At 38.6% G+C, this 23,062-nt stretch overlaps 1 protein-coding gene across 8 annotated transcripts in view; it reads right to left on the bottom strand.

Annotated features, from left to right (window-relative positions):
• The window catches only part of ehbp1.L (EH domain binding protein 1 L homeolog), a 294,730-nt gene that overhangs the window by 205,270 nt on the left and 66,398 nt on the right, over window positions 1-23,062 (bottom strand). For all 8 annotated transcript variants that reach the window (XM_041562642.1, XM_041562641.1, XM_018262832.2 and 5 more), the window contains exons 6-7: window positions 7,656-7,837; window positions 2,961-3,100 (exon numbers count right to left, since the gene is read on the bottom strand). In XM_041562642.1, the coding sequence (XP_041418576.1) occupies window positions 2,961-3,100; window positions 7,656-7,837 (322 nt within the window). The remainder of the gene's footprint in view (window positions 1-2,960; window positions 3,101-7,655; window positions 7,838-23,062) is intronic.

The following is a 23,062-nucleotide window of genomic DNA, read 5'->3' on the forward strand; positions in this document are numbered from 1 at the left end:
TTCATGTTATTTAGAGCACAGGGCTTTAGTCTATAAATATTTCAAAGACTTTACAGCAAAATACTGCTTTCTTTGTGGACATTAATAGCATTCTTATGGTATTTCATTCAGCAAATGGAATGTTAATCCTACTTGGGCAGGATTCCAGCATAGGTCAAATAATCCTGTCAGCTCATGTCCCACCTGTAAACAAACAGACATATGGGCATTTGCAGCCCAAAGAAGGAAGGACCAACACAATTTGCATTACTGTTTGGGTTTTTTTTAAATAAAAATCTATCTTTAAGACACAAGATGATGTTAGTATATTTTTATTATTTGTGAATGGTATCGTTTATCTCCATAAATATCGACCTAATTTTAAGGAAGCACGGATAGCAAGAGGAGTAGAACTCGTGAAAAGAACCTTTATAGAGATCCATGTGGTTGCAAGTAGGCAAGAGAAGACCTGGAGCCTTAGCTTTCACTGGGATCTCTGCCATATTAGATAAGTTACGGGTCATGCATTATGGGAATAATTGGCAGGGCTGAGTATTTTAGACAAAAATATTGGAACAGGTGTGGGATCCATTATCTAAAAACCCATTATCCAGTAAGCTACAAATTATGGAAATACCATCTCCCACATACTCCATTTTTTTTAAAAAAAAAAACAACAAATTTTAAAAATTAATTTCCCTTTTCCCTGTAATAATAAAACAGTACCTTGTACTTGATCCAAGCAAAGAAATAATGAATCCCTATTGGAAGCAAAAACCATTGAGTTTATTTAATGTTTACATGATTTTCCTAGTAAGCTTAAGGCAGTGATCCCCAACCAGTAGCTCGTGAGCAACATGTTGCTCTCCAACCCCTTGAATGTTGCTCCCAGTGGCCTCAAAGCAGGTGCTTATTTTTGAATTCCAGGCTTGGAGGCAAGTTTTGGTTGTATAAAAACCAGTTGTACTGCCAAACAAAGCCTAAATGTAGGTTGACAATCCACATAGGGACTACCAAATAGCCAATCACAGCACTTATTTGGCACCCCAAGAACATTTTTCATGCTTGTGTTGCTCCCCAACTCCTTTTACTTCTGAATGTTGCTCACGGGTTCAAAAGGTTGGGGATCCCTGGCTTAAGGTATGAAGATCCAAATTACAGAAAGATCCATTTTCTGGAAAACATCAAGTCCCGGGAATTCTGGATAATAGGTTCCATACCTTGGGAATAAGCAGCTGGTCCAAGGCTTATTGGATTCAATGATTATCAAACAAAAGTTTGTGCACAAAATGCAGCATTAAATTACCTGAAATTGCCCTTCACTTTTGGCAATGGAAATCGTTCTATATACGGATGTTTTTTGCTTCAAAATATGCACATGCATGCATTCAGCTCTGGAAAATAATCCATGCCATTTTTTTCATGTGACATGCCAGCAATGGGGAAGTATTTGAGGCATTTGGTTTAGTATTTTCTGGGTGGAGGGGAAAAAGAAGCTTGAAATATACTCTGTGCCCAGGTGATCAAATATCATCAGTTGGGTCCAAAGTGAGTAAAACAAAACGAATCATAGTAAGGAGTGTTTTTTTTCGAGTTAATGTCTATATGTTCATATAGGGAATATCCATGCACTACTGTTAATACTAATAATAATGATAAAAAAAAAAAAAAGTGTGAGATCTGAATTCCAAGAACCACGACGAATGTTAAAGTTGTAAACAGTATTTGTTAACGTTTTATTCCTGATGCCTCTGGGATTTTACCAATTGTAAATATAAAATGCTTTTGAAACTATAACCCTTTCTTTCAGGGTCACAGTCTTATTTGCCAACTCAGTAAAATAATTAGTTTTAGTGTGAGGATTTGATGACTGTATAGAATTCCAGAAAAAAGGCTAATGGCGATAAAAGACTGCATTCGACATTCATGGCAAATTTCATGGACGAACAACAATGTTTCATTTAATGTAGAATTCATGCGTTTGTTAGCGTGCACTGGATTAATTGAGGACTATTTAACTTTTAAAGCAGGAGCAAGAGGAGAGAAGGCTTTGCTCTGTCTAGTGACAGAATGGCACCGGTCACCCCTTATAAAGATCAAGTACAGTATGTGTAAATGCAAATATAGAGCTGTGTGAATTTGTTAGTGCTGTATAAAGTAGCGTTTTCATTTTTTGAAATCAACTGCCCTTTAACTCACAGAAGCTAGAGGAACAACTCTACAGCTTTTCACTTGTGTTGTTTATTTAGATGGCACAGAGATGAAACGGGAGAAAATGATGCTATTTCAGCACTGATAACCACACAAATACCCAGCGTTCTTTGGGTTTGCTACTATTATACATTAAAGGAGTAGTTCACCTTTAAGGTAACTTTTAATATGTTATAGAGTGGCCAATTCTAAGCAACTTTTCAATTGGTTTTCATAATTTTTTTTATAGTTATTTGCCTTTTTCTTCGGCCTCTTTGCAGCTTTCAAATAGGCGTAGCTGACCCCTTCTAAAAAGCAAATGCCCTGTAAGGCTACACGTTAATGGTTATTGCTACTTTGTATTGCTGATCTTTCTATTCAGGCTTCTCCTATATATATCCCAGTCTCTTATTCAAATCAGTGCATGGTTGCTAGGGTAATTTCAACCCTAGCTACCAGATTGCTTAAAATGCAAACTGGAGAGCTGCTGAATAAAAAGCCAAATAACTCAAAAACCTTAAATAATAAAAAATGAAAACCAATAACAAATTGTTTCAGAATATCACTCTCTGCATCATTCTAAAAGTTATCTGAAAGGTGAACCACCCCTTTAAGCTTAAATAAGATTCCAAGAACAGCCCTGTTATTAACACGGTATATCCAAATGTAAAATACACAGCCCCACATATATTAATGAAGTATGATTACTTATGCAAAGAAAAATAACATATTTCATATTAGAAACCACATTGTAGTTGTTTACTATTATTATTTTGCCAATATGTGCTCACCTGTAATTTTAGCAGTTTTCTCCTCCTGGTTCACGCGGTTCTCTTCATCTTCTTCATTGTCTTCTTCAAAATCATCAAGGTTTCCTATATCAGCTTGCTTCATACTCATCAAGCTTGCGAGGCTCTGCATATCTTCATCACTTGAGCCATAAAAAACAAAAATACCTCACTTTTAAAACATTTATCTGTTAAATAATTTGCTGAATGTGAATATTTACATAATACTGTTTTTGTCAACCTTTGTTCTTCCCTTAGGGGTTAAAATGACTATAATTACAATCTTTTTATAAAATTTCAATAACTGCAATGTGGTTAGTGCTCTACTCTACTTTATTATTATGAAGGCCAAGTGGGCCAAAGTCCATTTAATGATAAAGAAAAGCTACTGAGGCAGATTAATTGCAAATTGGCAATAGATTAGACACAATAGTGCAAGATAGAACGCTATATTAATTCTGTAGAATGTTTTACCATATCAGCGTTTAAGTTGTTTAGGATAGCAGCTGCCATATTAACATGGTGTGACATCACTTCCTGCTTGAGTCTCTCCCTGCTCACTCATAGCTCTGGGCTCAGATTACATCAGGGAGGGGAGAAGGAAGAGGGATAGAGGAGTAAACTGAGCATGCTCCTGCCATGCCCAGGAGGTTTAAGCTGAAAGAAGGAAGTGTGATGGAGCTCCTCATGTGTACACAATAGAAGGAAAGAAATGTGGTGTTTCTTTTGACAGATGACTGAAGGCAGCATTACCTTGATGGTTTTCTTGTCGTATTTATATATATTTTTCTGATAAAGCTTACTTAGTTTTAACCTTTCCTTCTCTTTTAAAGAAACAGAAGTTGCAACAGTCTACAAATGAGGCTTTTATGATATGAAGAGTCGTGCTTCTTCCATGATGTTATCTAAATAGAGCCAAGTTGAAAAAAAGGTTGCAAAGACATTGAAACATGACATTTGTATCTGGATGTCTGCTGCTTGTAATGTTAGTCATACAACTTGCCACGACAATAGAAAGTACCAGGTTGCTCTTCAAGGGCTTGTAGCAGTCTACAGTTTGTAGCAGTCTACAGTTCCACTTCCCATTACTGTGGAAAGTAGGCAAGAATGGGGTCTGGCAAAAAAAGTAATTTACAGAAAGGACTGTAGGTTGCAATTCACAGGCTGTTGTTACCCTATTCTGCACACCAGTGCCGTCAGAGAGATACACATTGGGTCCTGCGCGGGTCCATTTTTTGGAACTCGGACCCGCAACCTGCAATCCGCAACCCAGACCCGCAACCAGCATTCTTACCCGCTTGAACCCGCTACCCGACCTGACCCGCAAGTACCTTATCCGCAACCCGGACCCATGACTCGCTGACCATCAAGAATCAGGAAGTGATGTCATTGTAAACCGGAAGTGACATCATCGGAAGTAGGTGTGATCAGAAAAAAAGGAGTAAAAATCACTATTGAGAAGACCCGCAACCTGCAAACCGGCAGAACCGCCGACCCGCTTCTATACCCCAACCTGGAAATTCTACCCGCAACCAGCAGGGTACTGCAGGTTATTGCGGGTAACCCGTGTGTACCCGACCCGCTGCAGGACTCTACATTGGCCATTTCAGGGCAAGTCACAGTCAAGACCAAGAAATACATTTATCCATACATGACAAAAAAAGGGGGAAAAAACAACAGGTTCAAGCTAAGAATAGAAAAAACAGGTTTTTCCAATAGACTTTTCCTTTACGCTACAAATTGCTTTCGGCCAAAAAAGAAAACCTGTATTGGGATGCTGTTCCCCCTTGAAAGGAGCCAAATTAACAAAGATCAGTCACTTGATACATTTTTTGCTAAGAGCAAGTTTTGGAAAGAAGAAGCTAAAAAAAATAGATTAAAGGAAAATATCACAGGTAATCACAGCAAGACATTGCTTTCCTAAGCTAAGTGCTAGGTACATTTGTGAAGCACATTAGACTGAGGGAGTTTTTTTTCCCAGCAGGGTTATGACATTCTATTATTTGTAAAAGTATCTGTTACTGAGGCGAAGAAGTAAATGTATTTGTATTTTTATTATGTGCAAAGCTTTCAGAAATTGAACAAATAATACCCTAGGTATTGTCTGATGCAATGTTGGCTCTTTAATGATATATGCCTCTAATTGGTATTCTATACCATCCACGCTTGTCACCAAACATTTCTTTCTACCGGATTAACACTGGACACTGAAATAGACTTTTTATGCCTCCCAAGGAATCTGCAAATTTTAATACCCGTGGAGATGATTACTGGATAGCACACAATTAAACGTTGTTAGGCAACAACACTGAACATTATTAAATGCACTAAACAACTGGACAGATAAATGGGGAAAAAACAGAAATTGACAATACAACAATTTACATAAATCTATACAAGCAAACAATGTAAAAGCTTTAAAAAAAGCGGAATTAATGTTTCAGTGTTGTTTGGGTTCTTTTGTCTGCTCTGTTAGTACAGAAAGACTCTGGGAAACACAGAAAAGCCCATTTTTTTCTCATTTTTTAACATATAATTTATATATACAAATAGCTTGCGCTCAACAAGACATATAGGAATGAATGGCAGGATCAAAAACATTTTTTTCATTTCTACTGCCTGCTGATATTGCTTTCATGCCTAGGGTTGCCACCTGAAAGGGCTTGATGTTATTAAAAGGGAAATATCAATAAAAAATACAGGTATGGGATCCGTAATCTGAAAACCCGTTATGTAGAAAGGTTAGAATTAATAGGCCATCTCCCATAGACTTAAGTTTAATCAAATAATTAATAACAAAAAAAATCTGTTGTTTCTGTAATAATAAAACAGTACCTTGTACTTGATCCCAACTAAGATTTTATTACTCCTTATAGGAGGCAAAATAATCCAATTGGGATTAATGTTTAAAATTACTGTTTCTTTCTGGAAAAGAAAATGAAGAATGGAGCACCACATCACTTCGTTAAAAAAATGTTTCTCCTTTAATTTTCACAGTTCAGAAAAAACACGCAGCACTGCCATGCCTGACGCGTTTTGGGCACTGTATAGAAATATTGAGCAGGCATTTCCAAGGACCAATCTTTTAGGCAGACTTTTCAGTTAAAAGGTACTTTATTTATTCTAGTGCACTAGGATACAACCTAGCGCATTTCGTATCGATAGGATACTTAATCATAGGCTACATGATACCATTTCCACAACATATTTAAAACAAGAGAGAGCCAATTGGCTTTGTGAATACTAGAGTTACACATATGGTACAAAAAGAAGCATAATTATTGGTAACCTTCAATGTGACTTCACTCTAGTCAGATCCACCCTTAAAGGGTTGGTTAACCGCCATCTTGGCACTCTCTTAGAAGTCAAATCAAAGAAAACTTTATACAAAATAAATATGGGGGGGTTTGTGGATGCACACCTAAGGCCAATTTCAAAAAGTATAATTTCAAAAAGTATAAAGCCCTGTCTAAGTAATTCAAGTAAATATGCCAGTGCATTTAATTTTGAAACAGGGTTTTTTTTGTTACAAAGTTATGATCATAATATTGATAAGCCACCATACCACGTCAAGGTAAAACCCCACATGGTGGTCCCTAACTTATTTATCTTTAGTCATAGTAAACAAGGTACATTACCTCTCTGTAGTAGCAATTCTTTGTATAAACATCTCCTGTGCCTTGGTTTCAACTCTGTGCTAGATCCTCCCCCGCCAACTTGCTGAGCGGCTTTTAAGTTAGGGACCACCATGTGGGGTTTTACCTTGACGTGGTATGGTGGCTTATCAATATTATGATCATAACTTTGTAACAAAAAAACCCTGTTTCAAAATTAAATGCACTGGCATATTTACTTGAATTACTTAGACAGGGCTTTATACTTTTTGAAATTATACTTTTTGAAATTGGCCTTAGGTGTGCATCCACAAACCCCCCCCATATTGGTTTATACAAAATAACACAACAATAATAAAAAAATGCTTATGGCTAAGAGCAGAAGCATCCGAAACACGTCAGTTGCTGTGTGTTTTTTCTAGGGATAATATCAATAATAGGGGAATATAAATACAAATACAGGTAAGGGATACGTAATCCAGAAACCGATTATGCAAAATGCTTAGAATTGCGGGAAGGCCAATTCTTATAGACTCAATTTTAATCAAATAATTAATTTTAAAACAATTCTGTTGTTTCTGTAATAATAAAACCGATTTTTTAAAACTAAGATTGTATTACTCATTATAGGAGGCAACACAATCTAATAGGGTTTAATCAAAGTTTAAAATTAATGTTTCTTTCTGGAAAAGAAAATGAAGCGGAAGCGCCCGAAACACGTCAGGTGCTGCATGTTTTTTCTAAACTGTTAAAAATAAAGGACAATAAAGTTTTTTAACTTAGTTCAGTGCTGCGGTGCTCCATTCTCCATTTTCTGTGCTTGTTTGGCTTGGAATATTTGCACCCGATCAATTTGATACAGACCCTACCAGTTGGAGTGTGCCGCATTAGTGGCGAGTCGGAAGCGGTGTTCATGGATATTTCTTGTTTGAATTGTGTTCCTTATCTGGAAAACCCCAGGTCCCAAGCATTCTGGATAACAGACCCCATACCTGTATAGGGAAGTCCTATAGTTTTTTCCAGAAAAGTTAGCAACCCTAGTAACTCCAGCAATGCGATAGTAACTTTTCAAAAGGAAACTTACGTGGCTTTTCCTTCTCTTAGAAAGATACACGATAGAGAGAACTGCAGAGTTGCAGCTACCACTTTCTTTGACAGAGGTTTAAATTTTAGTTTGACATCGGTCTGTGTGGGCATCGGGCTTGCGTATTGCTTCATATTGATGTTGCTGGTTGCTAGAGCTTTTCTCCGACCAGAAGAAGATTCCTGAAAATAAATAAATATTAATGTTTAGATACATATTTGGCAAATTCATTGCTTTAATATTGAAATGGCTCTAAATACTTTAGTAAACAGAACTGCCAAAAGCATGATATTAATGCTGAAAAGTACACCCCCTCGTGTCTATACAAAAAAGTGACTTTTACAAAATGTAAGTATTCATTTAATAAAGAATGTTTTTTTTTATGACAACAACATTTTGACATTTAAGAAAATATAAATGAAGCCTAATTAATAATAATATACTAATTATAAACAGAGGATATTTCCACTGTATAACCTAGTTAAATGGTGCATCCCTTACAAATCCTAAAATGTGTGTTGATGACTTTATTAAACTTGTTGGATGTACCACAGTTTCACTTGTAACTAATGAACCACAAATGTGACTGTAGTAACTATTCTCATACTCCATTATTCCAGCATAAGAGAGGCGGCTGCTTCTCCAAATGTAGGTTCTTGCGAGCATGCCTTATGGCGCCAAGTCATACTGGATATGGCTGAGGTTTCTCAGAAAATTACTAGGTGGTGTCTCTAATAAAATTTATTGAGGTGTTTTACAATACCTCACAAAGCGATTATACAAATAACAATTGCCTTTTTTTCTCCGAACACCTTTTATTTTTGTAGCAACCTATAATTCCGGCAGCAGCCAGGTAGAGAATGCAGTTTTTTTTCTGTCTGAACGGATGCCTTTGAATATGGTACAGTAATATGTCATATATTATCATGGAAAACAGACAATAGTTTAAGATTAAGGAATTATAACATAAGCAAAATTACATTTAAACTAATGCTTTTAACACAATAGACAGGGTTAGTGGCCCCTGCCAATCATAAATGGATATAAGGAAAAGGCGTCTGTCAGTATGAACATACTGTTATTCAACTCATTATTCCCCATCCGATATAGCAATATGCTATTGTACTCTTTAATTCAAGGTTTTCAGACTGACAGTTGACAAAAAATAAGTGGCTGAAAAGGTACTTAGCATACAATTAACATTTATACTGCCCTATTGTGTGCTGGTCCTTTTTATGCTGATTATGGGGCACTCTAGAGCAGACTATTTCTCTGTCCCACTAAATGATACAGTAATATTATACGTATTCATGTTGGACTAGATAACATTTCTGAAATAGAATAACTATTACTGTCTATTGCGAGACTAATAAATATGTCTGTTACTGACAAGGTGGTAAATGCACTCAATTCTATTTATTCATGTAAAGATTTCATTCATCTTAAGACGGGGAGTTTTGTAAAAAGTGTAACACTCCAAATCCTAACCAGGACAAGAGAACTGAAGATGGCTTTGGGTTCAGTTCACGAGTTGACCAGATGTTTCAGGGAAGATTTGCTATTCCTCCAAATCCAAAAATTGTGATTGTGTAAACATTATGTAGCTGCCAAGTAATAATTTCCAAACCCATGTTTAAATTAAGGGAAAAATAACACCAACAAATTTAATTGTTAGAATTTACATAAACGTTATCATTATACAATACAGGTTTGGGATCCATTATCCGGAAACCCGTTATCCAGAAAGCTCCAGAAAGGTTGTCTCACATAAGATCCATTTTATCCAAATAATCCAAATTTCTAAAAATTATTTCCTTGTTTTCTGTAATAATAAAACAGTAGTTTGTACTTGATCCAAACTGAGATATAATTAATCCTTATTGGAAGCAAAACCAGCCTATTGGGTTTATTTAATGTTTGCATGATTTTCTAGTAGACTTAAGGTATGAAGATCCAAATTACGGAAAGATGTGTTATCTGGAAAGCCCCAGGTCCCAAGCTTTCTGGATAACAGGTCCCATACTTGTACATGCAAAACTAGACTACTATGTAACACTGACCAAGCCTTTCAGGGATTGAATACACATGAACCCCCAAAAGACTTTATATGGGCAGTTCCTTTTTAACAATGATACTGATAAAATGCACTTTATTGGAATATCTATCTAGGAAATTCAATAGAAGATCTCTAAAATTAGCTCAATCTAACAAACTAATACCTTAATATCTAGTAATTAATGTTTCAGTGCTAATTGATCATTCCATAACAATTAAAAGCATAGCAGCCAGCTTGAACAATTTGTGTAAACTGCTAGTGATTATTAAAGGGATTCTGTCAGGGGAAAACGTTTTTTTTTTTTTCAGTTAATAGTGCTGCTTCAGCAGACTTCAGCACTCCAATCTGTTTTCAAAAGAGAAAACTGATTATTTTATGTTTAATTTTAAATTCTGACATGGGACTAGACATGTTTTTAGTTTACCTGGTGCCCTCAATCACGTGACTTGTACTTAAATAAACTTCAGTCACCCTTTACTGGTGCACTGCAAGTTGGACTGATGTCACCCACCTCCTATTTCCCCCCTTTCAGCAGAACAATGGGAATGTAACAAGAGAACAGCTCCCTGACACCTGGTAAATATGAGAACAGCACTCTACAGTAAAAATCCAAGTCCCACTGTGACTACTTCAGTTATAATGAGTTGGAGAAACAATTGTTCCATCATGAAGTGCTGACTCATTCTAAAAGCACAGGATCAGACAAAATGAGATGTTTGTCTACACATCAATATTACAACTTAAAAAAAAAAATACACTTGTTGGTTCATGAATTACATTTCATATGGTAGGGTAAATTATTTGCAGTGTGACCAATGTATTTTAGAAATAAAAATGACACCTTAACAATCACGATAGAATCCCTTTAAGCAACTGAAGGGAGAATATAATATTTTAAAATGGAACGATCATTCATGTATAATGCATTAAAAATCACATATTTGTAACAGTAGAAGCCACCATAGTGGCTGCCTTAGAAAAGGCATTCTCAGCTTGTCTCCAATCTCAGTCAAATTAAGTAATGTCTATATGTATTTATTCTTGTCTCCAATCTCAGTAAAGTAAGTAACATCTATATGTATTTATTAGCCAACTGCAATGGTGGAGAATTAAATAAGCAATTCAATGGATGTTTGAGCACAGCATAAGCTGCAAACTCTCTCTATAAACAGCATTCTAGGACAATAACTTTGTGATCATCAATGCACACAATAGAATCTTTCAAAATCTGTGTATCAGAGCAACATCTTTTATAAAGCTGATGGTATTAGAGGCATCCTTAAGAATAGAAAAATACCAGTCCATGGATAAGCACAGGTTTCAATGCAAGCATATCAGTACAATTGTGTGAATCTGCAGTGGCCCAATTAAATGTCTGTGTGCCATTTCACCAAAGGCTACTTCTACATGGGGTTGTTTCTCTGCCTGCATATAAGGTAAGCAAAGGAACGGCTCAAGTATCTTCATGTTTCCACCAAAATCCATGTGCACACAGGCTGGGACAGGAGCAAATGGGAGTAGAGCGGCTGTTACTCCCTCTATGTTTATACACAGGCAGAAAAACAGCCCCATGTGGCAGTAACCTCAGACTGAAAAACTTCCCTTTACCTAAGGCTGGTCTCTTACATCAAACCTGAGCTTGATAGTCAGAACTATGTACACTCAAATCAGGCAGAAGCAACGCAATGTAATGTAAACACTTGATAGGATTTGAAACCTGTTGAACGAGTCCATGATTAGTTCCATGTATTAATACCAGGTTAAAAGTTCAATATCTACTAAAATGAAAATAGGCTGCCATTGTACTTTACAGTCGCTGATTCCCTTTATGATTCATGCACCCAAAATGTATTGAATATATAAGCCTGGATGTCCTAAGAGGCAGTTTCATTATGCTGCCTTTATGTCTGGATGGGTGAATACTCTGGGACGATATTCACAATATATTTAGTTTAGTTCCATAAGCAATTCCTGTTTTACACAGAGTAGATGCCGTCTTCGTAATACTAATTCGATTTTCCAGTTCAACTAATACACTAAAGGAATGTGAGGAAAAGGTGCCACACCTAAGTGCAATGCCAGTGCCAGGATGTTCACTCACTGATACGCCTATAGTTTTAATAAAAATATGCCATTAAGAAAAATGACTCAAAATAATTTCACAAAGTAGAAATATTTGTTTTCACCTTTGCAATAACAACTACCTAAAGGGACCATACTATTCAGACTAGGGATGCACCAAATCCAGGATTCTGTTCAGGATTCGGCAAGGTTTCTGCCTTTGTCAGCAGGATTCGGATTCGACCTAGGTCGTGCTCCTTAAGCAGGGTTTTTCCTGCTTTGGTGCTATTATCATGTCTACCACTAGGTAGAGAGCAGCTTTAGCAGTGAAATCCTTCAGCAGCGGTGTCAAATAGCTGCTATCTGTTTAGCTATCCATTGTTCTTTTGATATAGGCTGCTGACGGGCTGCAGGGGAGGGGGGGGCGATATCACTTCTACTTGCAGCGTAGCAGTGAAGAGTGAGTGAAGTTTATCAGAGCACAAACCACATGACCTGAGGGCACCTGGGAAACTGACAATATGTCTAGCACCATGGCAAATTTCAAAATTAAATATAAAAAAATCTGTTTGTTCTTTTAAAAAATGGGTTTCAGTGCAGAACTATTAATTTAATAATTGATGCGTTTTGAAGAAAAAAAAACATGTTTTCCTGTGACAGTAACCCTTTAAAAGACCATTATACACTTATATTTTTCAGAAGCACTGTGTCCAATCATCTAGCCATACCTGGCAACACGGAGGGGGACCATCAACAAGAGCATCATGCAATATAATCAGCTCACAGTTGGCCTCGCCAAATGAAAAATGTCGTCTGAGGCCTGGGTGCTGTGCCCTGAACCCGTAACTTTGGGGGAAAATGCTTCACTCGACAACTCCACCATAGGCAACTTCTCAGATGCAGCGTAAGATCAAAAAAGTCTTTATTTCACATCAGATAACACCCAACGCGTTTCATGTGTCTCCACACGTACTCATACTTTATCTGCATCATATATTGGAGTGAAGTCTGGTTTGTGCCAGCCTACAACTGAACATAAATATGCAAAACTGCCTCCCCAAGCTGAAGGTCTGGGGCTTGAGCACCTGGACCCCCTGTTAGTACTGGTAAGTGAACCTTGCTATCTACAAAAATCAATACTGGATATCCACCTCTTCCCTCTCCCCCCCCCCCTTTATTAATCTGTTTACAGAGTAGGCTGCATACTATCATCTTGACATGTCCTAAGTAGGGATGCACCGAATCCAAGATTCGGTTCGAAATTCTGCCTTTTTCAGCTGGATTCGGATTCAGCCGAATCCTTCTGGCCAGCCAAACCGAATTTGCATTTGCAAATTAGGGATGGAGAGGGAAATTTAGTGAAATTTTGTGATAAGGAAGTAAAAAAAGTTTTCCCCTGCCCACCCCTAATTTGCATATGCAAATTAGGATTCGGAATCGGTTTGGCATTCGGCCGCATCTTTCACAAAGGATTCTGGGGTTCGACCGAATCCAGGCCCGGATTTGTGGAAAGGCCACCTAGGCCCGGGCCTAGGGCGGCAGGATTTTAGGGGGGTGGCATGCTGCCCAACCACACCCACATTGGTTCAAAAATACTGGGATATGCTGGAAATACAATCATTTTTTAAATCCACATTGCTCCGGTCCAGATGATGAAAATTTGCACGAATAAAGGGGAGGGGACATGGGCGACAAACAGCAGTGGGCCTAGGGGCGCACACTATGTAAATCCGGCCCTGACCGAATCCAAAATAGTGTATTCGGTGCATCCCTAGTCCTAAGTGGCATCCAAACCCTGACACTAAACTTTGAGGTTATTTAAAATCCAATGTACATTTACATCATTTAAAAGGAGTATAAAAAGGAAAGCAAAAGAGTACTCTAATATGGAATTTAATGAAAAACAATTTAAACTTGGCTACAGTCATGTAAATACTAAGGAAAGAGGAGAAATGTGTTATTCAGCAAGATATTTACTTGACAGCTGAGTCACCCAATAAAGATCATGCCATGACCTGCAACACCTCATCACTATGCCATGATTTTCTAAGGAGAATAATTACAGTCTTACAGTCAGAGTTACATATTCAGTAATAGTGAACTGCTCTAATGTACAATTATAGGAGTCAGTTTACTAATAAATGAGAGAAAAATACTCATAAAAATGTTTTGGTGAGTGTCTGTAAGGCACTGAGCAAAGCAGGTTATGCTTATAAAATGTTTTTTTCCCCAACACAAAATATAGTGGGTGCATTTACACATGTATTTTAAAGTTCTGCGCCATTTCTAGAAAGCATTAAACCTTTAAACAAAAAATAATTGTTCACATTTTTAGAAGCCCTTTCTTGAACAAAGCATACAAACAAGTCTTGGAAGACAAAATTCCAGCCAGCTGAAACTTCCTTTCAATGCCCATGAGCCCAAAAAACTTTTATCCAGGCTTAAAGGAGAAGGAAAGATGTTTAGCACACCTAGTGAATGTATTTACTTACCTGAAACCCCGGGCCAGTGCTCCGGTGTATATATTGAGCCACAATGATGGATGCCAGAGTTGGACATGATCAGAATGGGATCTGTTATCCGGAAACCCATTATCCAGAAAGTTTTGAATTACGGAAAGGTTGTCTACCACAGACTTCATTTTGGCCAACTAATTAAAATTTGAAGAAATTATTTTCTATTTCTCAGTAGAAATAAAACAGTAGCTTGTACTTGATCACAGCCAAGATATAATTAATCCTTACTGGAGGCAAAACAATCCTATTGGGTTTAATGCGTAAATGATATTTTAGTGAACTTAAGGTATGGAGACCCAAATTACGTAAAGATCCAGTATTCGGGATAATAGGTCCAATACCTGTAATATAAATTCCACACAGCAGGCACAATATCAGCCTATTGATGCAGTTGTGCCCAGTGGGGCTGCTCAGATTCCTTTTTAAATTCATCACTTGGAAATGGACAGATTCTGTTTGTGGAATGGGTTCTCTAAGACAAAACAATCATGCCCATAGTTTATTTATTTATTTTAATTACCATGGTTATGCGGTGCATTTGAAACCTGTTTAAAGTGAGCTTATTTTGAAATAATACATCCTGCAATGGCTCATAAATTTCCACCTATACTTTATTTGCAAATGCTACAAAATGCTCTTTTATACAAGATAAGCATGTGCGGCAGCCACAGTTCCTACATCAGCCATTATTTTGTTACATTTAAGGCACTTGTTATAATAAGATTCTAAATTCTAGGGATTCTTCCCCCTGCCCTCCTACCCGACATCGGCAACGCATTAACGTGACAATTTACTCCTTTCTGGAAAAAAAAAAATGGTGCACCACTGTAAGGATATTGGCATCCCACAGACATCAAAGGCTATTTCACAAAAGCTGGAAACAGTTTCCACTTGCAGGGCTGGTAAAGAAACAATGTATAAATCCAGGCCTCTTCAATCCCCTTTGAATGTTTTCCACCAGTATAGGATCTTGTTGGAGTTACAAAGCACTCACTAATAAACAAAGGGCTCTCTGCCTCTAGACATCAAATAAATCAGCTTGTGTATGATGCGGAACAATAGGGCAGCCACTAGGCAGTTGTACATGTAAATCAGGCAGTGCCACAGCTAGACACTGTATCTACATGTATAGAATGCACGTTTTAATGGAAAATTAACAGCTACACTTTGACGCTATTTTATTAGTAGTTTTTTTTTTTGAATGTGATCATTTGTTATGGTAAAAAGTAATCAATCTTCTTCATCAACGACAATCGTCTCTGTTAAAGGAAATAGATGAAAGCTGTGGCTTAGCCAAAAATTAATGAGTCCCCCTACTGAATTCTTATAGGGCCCTCCAAGCCTGGGGGAAGACATATGCTGAATGCAAACCCCACCGACTGAAGGGGCTTCTCTCTGTATTGTCACGCCTCCGCTTGAAAGAGGGATACGTTATTTTTTTTTTTAAGACTTCTGGGAATTTGCTGCTGTGATTTATACGTAGTCAAGTGCAGGGATTTTGTGTGTAATGTTTAAAAGAGAACTAAACCTTGGTTTTATAGGGGATGCAGAAAAATGAATTCATAAACTTCCTTTCACGTTTTTCACATGTGCGTTTTGAGATTTTTTATCATTTTAAGACTCCGCAGAGCTCTTGCTGCATGAAAGTGTTTAATCCAATCAACTGCTTAAATCTCTGACTTCATGGCATGTGATCTAAAGACACATTAGAATAAGTGCTTGGCTCATGGCAGCCCACACACATTTACTGCACATCTGCACTGACTCACTTTAAAGGTTAATATGTTCATGTTTTACCCCGAGTGTTTTTGTTTAGAGCATTTTCCCCCTTCAGCAGTAGGCTCCAACTATTAGTAGGCTAAAACTGCATCTTAGAGCAACACCGGCAAATAAGAAACAATAAAGTTTTAAGCAAAAGAAATACAGGGTGCACTAATATACTTATGTTTAGTTCATTGTTAATGTAAAACAGAGATTCTTATTGATCGGAACCCAAATATGGGTCTCTACGATAAATAGAGTAAGACGCCATGAACCCCTTTAAAGAAGTATTCTTTTCATTCTATGCACAATAGTAATTAAGTGGCAGATATTACAATTATTGGGTGGCAAAACTAACTCCCAAATTTTATTTGGCTCCCTGGAGAAATATAATACAATAAAAAGTAATAAGACATCAATATAGATTCTCATAAATCTCTCTACAAAAAGCTAAAAGTCTTAGACCTTGGTACCCACTTCCAGAACTGGATCATAACTGAACCCTCTTCAACATGGGACAAAACATGCAAGCAGGCATTATACTGTGAATTGTGAGCCACAAAAAATGGAGCTAAAGCTGCACGTTTCTTTGTAAAACATAGATAAAAGCCTCAAGAGGTATCAATATAATACTGTGGCCTTGCAACAATTTGAACAGAGGGGGTTATTTTATTAAAGTCTGAATGCCAAATATAGAAAAATTTGTGTTTTTTTTAATATATAAAATCCGACTTTTTAGTGAGAAAAAACGTGGATTTTCGGGATTTATTATACCCCGAGAATGGAAAAAGTCAGAATCCGAAAATCCGTAGAAAACAGTGTGAGCGCACACGCTGGCCTTCCTTACTCGATTGTCTGGTGCACAATCCTCTGGGGAGACGGCACTCCCATGATTTCCAATGTAAAACAAAGAAAGGAGGAATCGGCACACAGGAACAAATTGCAATGTGGGGTAAACCCCTAAGTGTTTATTGTGTCATAAGATGCACAACGTTTCGACACTTAGGGGTTTACCCCACATTGCAATTTGTTCCTGTGTGCCGATTCCTCCTTTCTGTGCTTTACATTAGAATCCGAAAATCCGCCATCTCAGAACTTCCGAAGTTGCACATAAGTCAACGGGAGAAGTCCTGAAGATATCTTGAGCTGCACTGGGTTTCTCACAATAATTTGTAGACTTTGTGGTTTTCTGTCAAAAATCAAAAGAATCTGGAGTTTTCAGGTCGAAAATCTGAAAAATGTGTACGATTCATTTTCTTCCCCGGAAAGACAGTTTTCGAGAAACCGTATTGATAAACTAGGGGAAAAAACCCATGCGGATTTGGTCGGATTTGTTTTCAAAAAAATAATTATATAAATTCGGACTTTGATAAATCCTAAATCAGATTTATGGAATGAGCACTCTCACTTGCATTCATTCTCAGGGTTTTATTTGCTCTTTAAAGGGACACATCCATCTAAAAACGTCTTTCTACAAAGTGCAATTTATTAAAAAAAAAAATAATAATAATAATTAGACTAGAATTTGAAAATACTATGATAAATTATGATTTCCCATGAAAGGGGGAAATCCGAATACTATTCTAGTATCACTTGCTTGGATGTTCCTCAGAAGCCAGCACCTGACTAAAGGTGGCCTATAAATGGTCTTATAAAGGACCATCGGGACCGGTTCGGCAGCTTATTGGTCCATGTATAGGGCTGGCCAAATATCAATCAGGTAAGTTTGATTTTCATTTATGAGAACCTCTCCTAATGGACTGTATTCAGCTTCCTTATGATCCAATCCAAATATTCAGATCAGCCCAAGATGGCCAGTTCAAGGTGGACATACGGAGAAATATCTGGTATAGACAGTCAGGGAAGCACCACCTGACCACTCGGGTTATGTCTGCTTTGGCATGGGTCTCAGGAGGCCATCCCAATTATGTGTCTGTGCATCAACACAAACAAGATACTATTTACTGTGTAGGTGTGTCAAAAGCAATAAAAAAATAATATATGACTTGGAATAAGGGTGCATTGGCACAACTAGCTTAATGCTGCACTATAACTGGCATATCTGGTTTAATGATTATGTTCCCACAATCTACCCAACTGGTCAAAATACAACTATTATTTATTTGGCATAGGATAGATCGATAAATTGACAGAAAGATATAAAATGTGTTGATCGCTTATGGCTACTCACTACCTCCAGTCGGCCCATGGAATTAGCATGTACCAGTGGCTGCATTTGTTAAAATTGCATTGATGTATATAATGTTAAAACACAGTGCTTTTCCTCCCAGAAGGACTCAGGGACAATGCAGCTTTATGGGGAAAACTCTGCTGGTAACGTGCAGCACGGCTGCAGATTGTATACGGACGTCTGTCTCTTGCAAGCAAATAGGAGAAAAATAAATTCTCTTGAAAAGTGAAATAAAAATCTTGCCAGAGACCTCACAGCCCAAAATATTGACTTTTTTGATGATAATTTTTTTTTCCTCCAACTGAAGTTTTATCTCCTTCCGACGTGCAGACTTCCCCGGCGTTCATTGTGCAACGATCCTGTTTGTGGAAAACATTTCAAGCAGCTATTCTTGCGAATGGCATTACTCAGCATTTTAGAAATATTGGCTGTTTCAATAGTGTACTCCTAAACATTACACATTCACAGAGGCCTGCTTGACACTGTGCCATTCTGATGATAAATTGCAACCCACAGCTCAAATAATTCTACTCAGGGATTAACATTTCAGAGTCTGAGCCATTAGATTATGTGTATGTGGATCTTGAATTTCATCATCCCCCTTTGGCACAATAGCGTATTCTTTCCTTTTCACTCCATTCTCTCATGAAGGGTCAGGAAAGCTTAGCCTGGCTGCTGCATTTATTTCATCTCTACATTACCCAGATACTTTGTGGTTGCATTTATATTATCTGCTTGCACACATTCCCACTGTACAACGTTGGGCATCAAGAAGAAATCATAGGCTGCCATCTAGAGGATTCCAGAGATATTTTACTCTTTATTTTGTTTACCAAACATTCTAGGGCTGATTGCTATGGGCAACTGATCTTGTGCAATTAAGCGCTTATGGTAGTAAATTATGTAACTGTGTTTGTATAGATGCAAAAATTGAACTTATAAGGACAAAGATCTTACCCAACGCAGATGCTTAAAGTGCTGACTATCATTGGCTCGAAAGTTTATTGTGCAATATATGGCATTATGCATATGATGCCCCAAAAAATATGAAGGAAAGCATCTGCTAAACATAGAAGCAGGGAATTAAGTCAATGGTTATGGGAGCCAATTTGCCATTTACAACTAGTTTGATAAATGAAGAGCAGTCATGGTGCATTCCAAACCAAGGGAGCCATTGACAAAGCCAAGAGTTCAGAGTTTGGTTCGCATTTGGCTCTGGGGTATAAGACAGGGTAAATGGCACCATTTTTTTTTGCACGGATGCTAGAAATAAAGCAGTTTTAAAAGCTAAAGGAAAAGCAAAGATAAAGGTAAATGTAACTGTCTCAAGAACTTGAAGAGGAAGACATTATCTCTGGATAGGTTTAAAAGGAGCACCAACAATTTAAAAGGGACCAATTGCACAGTGTATCACAGAATTAGGGATTCACAGAATCCAGGATTCAGCCAAATTCTTGTGCCTGGGCGAACCAATCCTAATTTGCATATACAAATTATGGGCAGGATGGGAACTCACGTAACTTTTTGTCACAACACAAGGAAGTTTAAAGTGATTTTTCCACTTTTTCCCTTCCTGTCCTATGCAAATGAGGATTTGGTTCGGTATTCGGCCGAATCTTTCATAAAGGATTTGGCACAGTGCTGGGCCATGCCGGCTGGGAGCCCCAGGCAACCCGGCCAGCCACTTCGCCCCAGCTGCAGGTGTGCACAACCGAGGACGGACAAGCACGCGCGGTCTTGCACAACCACGGGTGTGCATGCCCAACCGGGGGCGTGCGTTATTGTGCTCTACTGAGGGCACGCGTTTTCTTCAGAGCACATCCACTTGGCCCTTTTTACTGAGGAATCACTTGCCGGACTAGAGGTAGGCTGCATATAAGGTACGTGCCTGGCGCCTTATAAGCTTTGCAGCCTAGGCAAGTGCCTCTGGTTCCGGCCCTGATTCGGCCAAATCCCAAAATGTGGATTCTGTGCATCCCTACACAGAATGAAAAATATTGTTTTAAGCCTGACTATTTTAAGCATACCTCCACACTGTCCTACTTTATAAATGTCCTGCAGAACAAAAGACAGGGGTCAGGTATTTGGGGTGCAGACTGTAACATGAGTTCTATATAGCAGCAGGGTTAGAAATGTTAACATTTTAGCATGTTGGGAGCATGGCTTTAAAACCTCCCTCGTATTCTGTTTTTTGCAAGTAACTTGCACCCAAATCGCAACTCAACCCCGCCATTGAAATGTCACCCGAATCATCACAAGCTTTCAGAGCACAGATCAAATAAATTCTTGTAGATTTAGTTCTGAAGTGCAGTATATTCAAAACAAGACAAATAGTGCCTCACATGGCAACAGCATTTGCGTGGTGCAATAGTCTTGTGAAGAGTCAAAGGAACAGTAACACCAAATAATGATAGTGTTCTAAAGAAATGTGGCAATATAATGAAGTGTTGCCTTGCACTGGTAAAACTGGTGTATTTTATCTGTGTAACCTGTGCCTTTTCTCCTTCTTCAGCTATGAATGGCTACCCTACACAGCAGCTTGTTTATATAAACTATAGCAAAGTTTCTGAAGCAAACATGCCAGTTGTACCAGTGCAGGGCAACACTACATTATATTGCCACATTTCTTTAGAACACTATCATTATTTGGTGTTACTGTTCCATTAAACAACCTGCTTCCCAGAGTGTAAAACAGTGATCCCCAACCAGTAGCTCGTGAGCAACATGTTTATCTCCAACCCCTTGGATGTTGATCTCAGTGGCCTCAAAGCAGCTGCTTATTTTTGAATTCCAGGCTTGGTGACAAGTTTTAATTGCATAAAAACTAAGTATATTGCCAAGTACAAGTGAATGTGGCTCACGGGTAAAAAAGGTTGGGGATCCCTGGTGTAAAAGAAGCATTCTGCTGAGCCTTGTGTGTAAAAATTTATGGCAGTGCTCTTAAGGTGACCATAAATTTTAAGGTCGAACCTTTGCCCAATTTGGCCATCGACACACTGGGCCAAATCCAGCTTATCGGATTGATGGACTGGGGGTCAGTGACAAGGTCATACTGTGGGCCCATGGAAACTCATTGTGTAATAACCATCTTGGCTTTCCAATGTAGTTCTCGTATTATGTGATTTTTTATACATGCGAAATATCTGTCTGATTTTATCAGCAGTCCTGGGGGCCCCACAAACAAGCTAATATGCTGCAGACATTGTCTGGAGGCACTAAATCGGCAGCTTTTATAAGTCTGTGTATGGCCAGCTCAACACTGCCAATTCAAAGCACACAGCTCAGCAAGAGGCTTTCCTTACTCTGTGGATACGGTTTGTTTTGTTAGAATGGTGTATACAAAGTTTATCCTTTACTCTCAGTTTGCAGGGCTTCCCCCGCTGGTGGATAAGTTGAAGCAGTGAAACTGTCTGAATCATGTATGCCACAGCGTAAATCTCAAAGAGAGATAATATTTCAGATGTATAAAAGCTGGTCCTCTGTGCCATATCCTTGTCCAGGCCTAATTAGTCGACCCTGGAGAATGTTAGAAAAATGCTGGAACTAGATTTTCCTTTTTCTTTATCGCAAATATTTAAATGCTCCCAAAGGTGCCCTGCCCCAAAGCGAGATGTTTTGCAAAGGCAGAATATTTATAGAAGGCTGACCCGTACATCATAACACAGCAATAAGGCAGAATAAGTAATTGTGCCAGTGTAATCTTCCAGTCGGTAGGGCACATGCACAATGTGTATTGGAAAATCTTGTTAAGATTAAGTGTTGTTAACACATTGGTGCTAATTAAATAAATGATCCTTATCCTTCACTACTTTTACAGCTTGCTGTTTAGAACCACAAAAACCCCTTTCTCTCTACTTGGGTCCATTGCAGTCTGGTTTTTACTGAATACATTCAACTGAATTGGCAGTAGCCAAAGTAGCCAATTACCTTGTGACTGCTACTAAGTGACACTTCAGCTCCTCTGTAATATTCTTCTCTCTTCCTTTTTGTTCAAGGTACAGCACTCTTCAGGATCTGGTTATATCTCTCTAACCACTCCTTCTCAGTCTTTCTTTTATAAAATCTCCACTACACTTAAACTCTCTGTCAAGTCCCTTGGACCTTGCTATACACTACATCTCTCTTCTTCGTCTTCCAGTACCATCTTTATGCTACTCAGGGCTGCCATCAGGGGGGCAAAGGGGGGACAAATGTCCAAGGCCCGATGGCTTCTATATGTTAAGGGGGACACGGCCGTGTTGCGTTTCCTGGATTAGTCAGGCCCCTCTTGAACTGCTGAAGTAGGAGTCAAGTTGCGCCGAAGTAGGAGTCAAGTTGCGCCGAAGTAGGAGTCAAGTTGCGCCGAAGTAGGAGTCAAGTTGCGCCGAAGTAGGAGCCAAGTTGTGCCGAAGTAGAAGCCAGGTTGCGCCGAAGTAGAAGCCAGGTTGCGCCGAAGTAGAAGCCAGGTTGCGCCTGTTTTTTTTCTAATTTGTAGTGGGGCCATGCCCAGGGCCGCCATCAGGGGGGGACACGGGGGGAGAGTTGTACCGGGCCCGGCCACGCCGCACTTACAGTACTTGATTAGCTGGGCCCCCGTGCTTTCTGAGAGCTGACGACTTCGGAAGGGAGGGCGGGAGCACGGGGGGACATGTCTTCAGTCCATTCCTTTACATTATTGGTCACAGAGTTTAAGTCCCGGTTGAGGGATTGGATAGTTGAGGTTTGAACTTTCCCTCCAGCTTGTCCAATCGTCATGCAGCTTTACTTGAAATTCTGTGACCAATAAGGGAAGAAAATGCGGTCACTGGAAGAAGATTACTGTGTGGTGGGGGTGGACCTGTGG

Source organism: Xenopus laevis, chromosome 5L (assembly GCF_017654675.1).
Source record: "Xenopus laevis strain J_2021 chromosome 5L, Xenopus_laevis_v10.1, whole genome shotgun sequence".
In the NCBI taxonomy this organism is placed as follows: Eukaryota; Metazoa; Chordata; class Amphibia; order Anura; family Pipidae; genus Xenopus; species Xenopus laevis.